At 38.1% G+C, this 7,655-nt stretch overlaps 1 protein-coding gene across 1 annotated transcript; it reads right to left on the bottom strand.

Annotated features, from left to right (window-relative positions):
• Window positions 1-600: 600 nt before the first annotated feature.
• Window positions 601-6,917, bottom strand: LOC149098482 (uncharacterized). Its single transcript, XM_089278009.1, has 5 exons — window positions 6,392-6,917; window positions 4,942-5,098; window positions 4,458-4,521; window positions 2,591-2,886; window positions 601-1,347 (listed from the first exon to the last, which is right to left on the bottom strand). Exons 1-5 carry the CDS (start codon window positions 6,403-6,405, stop codon window positions 1,060-1,062), a joined length of 819 nt encoding a protein of 272 aa, XP_089134135.1. The 5' UTR covers window positions 6,406-6,917; the 3' UTR covers window positions 601-1,059.
• Window positions 6,918-7,655: the final 738 nt, after the last annotated feature.

Genomic DNA, 7,655 nt, shown 5'->3' with positions numbered 1-7,655 from the left:
TCTGTGCGTTGAGGATTGACAAGCCTCATTACTCTTTCTTATAACTGGCTTAGGTCATGAATTAACGCTCCTATCAAAGGCTTTTTCTTTCAAAGATACGTATTTGTTAATTTAATTTATCGGAATCTTTACAGGAACCTGTGACAAATGAATAAATAAATATCGATAAATGAAATAAATAACTAAACTTAAATTTTTTACCGTGGCAAGTGATTTGGTTCGACTTCTGCTATCTATGGTTTAGTTTAGTCACTTCATGGTGAGAGACGCGATGCTTGGCGAGCCAAAATAATGGTTGCCAACGACTAAAAGTATAATGAGCTACAAAAACACTATGGACCCTGTAATACACTTGACATTGACTAAACTCCTGTTGCCGATTCTTCTCGTTTCAGAGCGACCGCTCTTGGCTGTAATTCTTGTGTACCCACTGCGTTCCTTTAAGGTGATGTGGATCAGGATCAGTGGTCCAAGATCACTCGGATCTTAGTTTATCAAAGGAACCGATGAATCCATGACCAGAGTGGATTCGTCGTTTCCTTTGATGCGCCATGATCCAAGTGATCTTGGATCACTGATCCTGATTCAGATCACCCCAAAGAAACGCACCTTTTATTGGAATGAAAACATTCAGTTATAATTCTTATGTACCCACTTCCTGATGGATACTAACATTGTTGTCAGTGTTGTCTGAAAGTTAGGTATCATCTTAGTTGAAAATTTATCCAATTATCGCATGATACAGATCCGATTTATGTCTTTTTTTCAGTTGAAATTAATTACTTTGAAATCTTAAAAAGATAATAGCAAAAGCGATAACGAGCTGTTGGGATGACCGTTGAATAATGGTAAGGGTTCTTCCAAAATCAAGAAACCAACCGAACGAGATGGTGCTTACCATTCGCAATTCGATTTCTTGTAATTGTTTTCGGCCGATGAGAGACTGGAAACTGGAAAACTTACCAAATGGTAAGGAAATTTCCGCCGTTCCGTTCCGAATGGAAAAAGAGGACTACCTCTGGAGGTAGTCTACAATTTCCGAACGGATTTTCCGGAAAATTACTGTTCCATTTGACTTTCAACCGAAATTTCCGGGTTTTTTTTGCTAAGTGGTAAGCACCCACAGTGTATTAAGATCACGAGAAAATTCCTACCGCAAGACTTTTTTGTCCGTCTTGATTTTAAGCAATTATTCCACAAAGCTCCAGTCGCCAAGAGGGTGATGAGAAGAGCAGCAGCACTGCATAGAAGGATAACAATAACTTCCATGCGAGGCGGTTTATTCTCCCTGGCATCGAGGTACTTTCCCAGACGGTGTTTTTCAAAACAGCGTTGCCGCGTGAAGAGCTGTAAATGATAAGTAATTCATTTTGCTTACTTTGGTGCATCCAACAGCATTTTGCTGAAACACTTCTGCGGCATATCAGGCAAGTTTGGTCGAGCCATGGTTTGTAACTTGGCGAGTTTAGTCCAACCCATGCTAAGAGGGGGATTCACGCTGACGTCATCGTTTACATTTTGCTCATTTGCATACGGCTTTCCATACAGAAAGTAGCATGCTATTTATGAATTGACTCCAGCCAGCTAAAGAGCTAGTGAAACTTGATACGTGGTGAAATTTTTAGCTCTTTGGGTGTAATATTCAAGGAGATATTGCCTTTCAAAAACTGCAAAATTTCTGGGTGGCAAAAGCGCTAATGAGCTCGTCTTTTGTAAAATTTTGAGTAACTAAACCCTTTTTGCACAAAAACTATTCAATACATCAGGCTCATATTAATCGGCAGAGTTAATCGTACTATGAGCTTTCAATATTCAAAACTGATTTATTTGTAGCTCCATCAGAAACTAAATTGCCTATGCTAATGAGGCAAATATTGTAAACAAGGACTCCCCTATACCAAAGGAACCTTATGTTATGCCGCCGAAACGTACCAAACTACGTAGGAACTATTAGGTATTTACCGTACCCAAATCCAGCTGGCTTAAATCCGGTAATACTGGCAAGTCAGCGACTTAATATCGCAGGAAAACAGGGCAGCATACGAGACTTCCGATAGGCTTTACTTTAATTACAATATCCTTATTCGCAATTTACTCACACTTTAAAACTGGATAAGGTAAGACTCAACACTAAGATCGTCGCCAAATGCAGTCTGAGCAACATGCATGAGACATTTCTGAGGAATCTTTGTTAAATCGCTCATGATGTTTCCGACTCTTATTGACTATGTATTTAAAATTACCAGTCCTGCGAAAACTGTGTTGCCAGCCCGACGTAACCCAGATACGTAACGTTACTTAATTAGCTATGATGGGGACGATGACTCGGTCTCCGTCAATTGGTACCATTCTTTGTGCTTGTTTTCTTGACTGCCTGGATTCTTTGACTGGATCTGGGATCACGACAAACGCATAACTAGTGGATCACACGTGAAATCAACCAATCAAAACCATGCTAAGAAGCATATCCCAAAGGATTAATTTTACGGTCTTGACGGTTAAAACGAGCAATAATTGTTTAGAACATGGTTCACGAGTGTATTTTTAACTAACAAGATAAAAAATCAAAACCATTACCAAATAAAATCACCTTTTCGAATTTTGGACATTCTAGTTCTCCCTTTTTCAAAATCTTCGATGCCACCTGTTCTTCATAGCAACTTCCATGCTCCTCTTCTGCCCATCGATCCAAACACTCAAAGAAGTATTTCTGTAAGTTCCTTCTGTACTCTACCAGCTCAACATGCGCCCCGATGACAGGGTTGACGGGAAAGACAAGAACTATCCTGAGTTTTAGGTCAGATTCATCATTGCAGTCAAACAGCCATATTTTGGCCACTTTGTCGTCCTGAAGGCCTTGAAGGAGTTCAACTTCTGTGTCATACGCTATGATCAAAGTCACAATAGAACGAAATTAAGAAATAGAAACATTTTCCATGTTTTTGTCAAGCTTTAGTAGACACTCAGCTGTGTTCTGTTGGAAATCTGAGAATTTCATTGGTTCTCCCATCGTTTTCTATTTACCAAATAGATTCCACCTTGCAGTGCGTCTGTTCAGTAATAGATCTCAGATGACGTCAAAATGACAGTAAGATAGTAAGAACAAAAAAGTGGCTCACGAGGCGATAGCGGAGTGTGTCACTGATGTTCTTACCACATTTTGACGTCATCTGTCATCTATTACTGAACAGACGTACTGCAACATGGAATCCATTTGTTTTATTTGGCATAATCCATTGTCTATACAAAATGCAGAAAGCTCATTGGTTGCTATACGTAGCAAAGAACTGTGATTGGTTCACGGAAATCACGCCACTCTCAAACTTAAATCTAGCGTCGCTTGTAGTGGAGTAGAAAACTTACAGCGAAAGCAGGATTGAAATGCGAAATCTACAAATCTTAAACAAAATGATGAAAAAGTCAAATCAGTTTTTGGCATCAAAGCAAACCCCCGTGGGCCGAAAAAACCCGGATGATGCCTTGAATAATGCAGGAGTTGAAAAAGCCGCTCAGAAAACTTGCGGTTGCGGTCCACATCGACTTATTGGAGCCCATTCGATTCGTGGTTTGAAGAAAGGAGCATTGATGACGGCGGAAATTTGTGTCCTCTGTGGTTGGTGATTCTCGAATGCATTTGAAATAGTGTTAAAGACACTTTCTACCTGTGATACAGACTGCCCTGAACTGTAGTGAGCTATACTTTGCTCGCCGTTGAGCTCCGAAACGATCTGGAACATTCAAGTCGGAAAGCAAGGTTGTGTGTTCATTTTTAGAAGTGGTGTTGTGATGTTTCTTTCCTGACACTAATCTGTGTAAACAATTATTTTGAGACTGAGAAAATTTGATTTTTTGTGTTTTAATTAATCTCATAAACATTTTGCTTATTGGGTTTATAGTTTCGATTTTGCTGGAGCGTGAAGTTTAATAGTACTTACTGGGGGATTAGTATGGTGAAGAGTTAGGAAATATTTTCACGAGCGGTTTGTCAAAATTTTTATAATTATTAGAATTTTGACAAAACGCAAGTGAAATTATTTTGTAATTTTACGAGCATACCATTTGATTACCTTTAAATATCACAGGTGACAAATTACGATTACAATCGCGGGTTTTTGACTTTTTTATCGAGAAATTTAGGGCCAAACGTTGCTATGGCAATTTAAATTAATGCTGAAATTTCGCGCTTAAATTAAGGAGTAATTTGTCACCCATAATAGTAATTTCAAAATTGAACGAGCGCGCAGCGCGAGGCCGATTTTGTGGCCCATTACTATTACGTATATAAAAAAAAAAAAACAAATCGTTATGTGGAGGAAATCAGTTAAGTCGGAGGATAAGGTGGGTGGGTAGGTAAGTGGTTGGTTGTTTGGTTAATTGGTTGATTGGTTGGTTATTTGTTTGGTAGATTGGTTCGCTGGTTAGGTACAAATAAGATGTCAGGGAATTTCAAGACATACGCTTCAAACTAGCTCCTTCACAATAAGCCCTGAAGAGTTCCCTGCTTCCATTTGGGATGCCAATCTGAAAATAGATGTAGATTATCAGATTAGTCTCCGGTAACACAATTAAACGTGTCCTATTCAAGTCAATCGCTATTTTGGTATCGAATTATCGCCAAATTGATAAAGATGGCTAAATCGAAGTAAATTTCTTGTCTCCTTCTTTTGTAACTTGAGACGAAACGTACTTCTTGACGAGTAAAATATCAACAACACGTGAGTTGAGGTAGAGGAGAACACTACCCAAAAAATGACCAAAATGAGGCATTTATGTTCTAGTAATTCGCTTCTGATATGTACAAAGATTCATAAGTTCTAATCTACCACAATTTATCAAGGACGTCCTTGGCATGATAAGTTGAATTTCAAATTCCCGAAAGTGTTATAAGGTTTTTACTCGGGACTGCATGCTTAGCTATGACGTTATGTAAAGCTTTCATACTTTGTATCCAAAATCCTCATCTAAAGGGCGCAAACCGTCGGTTGTTATGGTAGAGGAGATCTGGGCCGTAAAGGATGAGATCAGCAACATTCCAATGAACATCCACAGTGAAGCGTAAACTCGCCCCAGGAATGACTTAGGTGTCTTGTCACCATAGCTACCGAGGAAATGAAATATTCTTTTGAAATCTAACAACTGTTGTTAAGCACACCGACGAAGGACTGTCTGAACAGACTGAGTGACTCACTAATTGATTGATTGATTGATTGAATGAATGAATGAATGATTGATTGATTGATTGATTGATTGATGGAATGAATGAATGAATGAATGAATGAATGAATCCATCAATCAATGAATCAATGAATCAATGATCGAATGATTGATCCAAAGAGCTAATATTTTGACCCCAATACTGAAAAAGTCTATATTTTATCGATCGACAAAGCTTTGGATGAAATTCAAATTTCTGATTTCTGTTCCATGTAACCAAAAATCAAAACTGTTCTGACAACAAGTGCACGGACAATGCGAACAACAAGTGGATGACGGCTTCAAAACTGATTCCAAATAGCAACCCAATTCAGTACACGCACGAACAATGTGCGTCATAATCCGATGACGCATCAGAGGCGTGGGCATGAGAAGATTACCAAATTACCAACCCTGAGTGCTAAACGCAATGAAACACCTGGCATGGCAACCATCACGTTTCGCTTAATTAAACCTTACTAAACATAGTTTTCCCCTGATTCCTTTTTACATTTCCAAACGAAATGTTACAAAATTCAACACTTGATTCATCCTTTTAGATGCGTTTTTACAATCGAATTAAGACTTTGGAGAGCACGAAAATGGAAGAAGCACGGGCGTTGATCAAAGGGCGACGAGAACAACTATAGTTTCTTGTTGCTTCGTGGCTTCTTGCAATGCATGAGTCACCTGTTAATTTTAACACGTCGACCTAGTGCCAGACGCCTTTGATTTTCATTGGTCAAATCTAACGGAACACGTCAAAAAAATGCCAAAAAGATGTCAAATCTATTAACGGATTAAAACTTCTAGTGCGAGGAATCTTCATCAATCGAAAAAAGGGAAAACCAACAAGTAGAAATTAAAATATTCTTAACGTTTGGAATATTCGGATAAAATATATATTGCGGAAAACTGTTTTCTGTTATTTCAGAACAAAATGTCATTGTCGTTATTTTTAATTCCAAACTCTTTGCAGGTGACAAATGAAACAAAGCATGGATATCCAGACGCCAACCAGACGGATTAACTTGGAATACTGAGCATCGCGTTTATTTTACCTCTTTGTTATTTGCGGCGTTTGGTGTTTGAACTCTTTATTTTATATGGTGCCAACACCAAAGAATGAAATCATTTGCTCCTGATCTGTGGCATTTTATCCGCAGAAGAATATATGAAAGTATATGCAAATGCTTACCTCACTGTTGTCATGGTAACGATTGCCCACCACAAACCTCCTCCAGTCCCCCTCCAAAACGACTTTGGAAAATGATCAGAATTCGTTTTGCGATCCTATGAAGACAATCGCACGTAGATATTATCACAGCAGGACATATCACATATTTGTTCTTTAACTAAACAGGCAGCTGGTGTATGTGATCAATATCTCTGAACATGCAATGATAAATAATGGTCTTTAAAAGCAACCCATAATTACTATTATTATCGCCGAGTTTTCAGACTCTACAATCGAGAGTTTGAATTTTCTTCTTTTTTCTTATATTTCTGCTAAAAGACTCTGAGAGTATTAGAACTGTCGTGGCGCGCAAACCGTTTTGATATCAAAAATAGATTTACCAAAGCGTCATTGAATACTGCATATTAACTTCAACATCTTTCATTTTCGAGTTTTCGTTTGCACTTATTTCAACATTAACAGAAATTGATAATCGCCAGTCAAACTTATCTGCAAGAGTTTCTTGAATATGAATTAAAAAAAAAAAAAACAATTCCATGCCTTCTTAAAAGTGTGTAGCGCAGGTTTCAAAATTGTTATCTGAGACTGAAACCTTGAATAAATAATTATCTACGCTATAGATCGTTTTCACTGTCACGCAACGAAAAACTAAATCGAAAACTATTCAGTGGATAAAGTTAAGAAATTGTAACGTTACAGTAGATAGGTAAAGAAGACACTCCTCCAAGGTTTGGGTCTCTGCGTTTTCCCAAACTTCAGATATTCGTCGAAATGTTTTGCGCAACTTTAGAGAGCTCAGTATGGAGAAAATAGTGTAAACATCTGGAACTTACTTTGGCTTACTTTAGGCGGCTGATTATCTGAACTGAACCAGTAAACATTTACACAAGCACTTTACCTAACACTTGAACTCCTAAAAAGGCTAAAAATCACTAGATAAACGTATATTTTTCCACAAACGCGATGGGAGAGGTATGTCACGCACCGCCATAACTCTGAACTTCATACTGCGCTGGTTTCCAACCCAAGCACGCTATTGAGCTGAAAAGTTGTAAACAGATATAAATTTAGATTCCCTCACGCCTGATGAGGATAAAAACTTTCGTGGCTCTTTAGTTTTGGATTTGGAATGATGAACTCACGTGCATGAAAACGATCTATATTAATCATTTAATTAATTCGAACCCGAATGTAAATATGTTTGCGCAGACGTTTAAACGACAATGAAGAGAAAGTCCAGTTATTTTTTGTTTCCTATCGGCAA

Source organism: Orbicella faveolata, unplaced genomic scaffold (assembly GCF_042242905.1).
Source record: "Orbicella faveolata isolate gen_17 unplaced genomic scaffold, um_ofav_v1 contig_46, whole genome shotgun sequence".
Classification (NCBI taxonomy): domain Eukaryota; kingdom Metazoa; phylum Cnidaria; class Anthozoa; order Scleractinia; family Merulinidae; genus Orbicella; species Orbicella faveolata.
This window is presented reverse-complemented; position numbering and strand designations above follow the sequence as displayed.

Coding starts and splice junctions, on each gene's coding strand:
- LOC149098482 (XM_089278009.1), bottom strand. Junction 2,887..4,457: donor TGAAGGAGCTAGTTTGAAGC/GTATGTCTTGAA, acceptor CTTTGATCATAG/CGTATGACACAGAAGTTGAA. Junction 1,348..2,590: donor AATGTCCAAAATTCGAAAAG/GTGATTTTATTT, acceptor TATCATTTACAG/CTCTTCACGCGGCAACGCTG.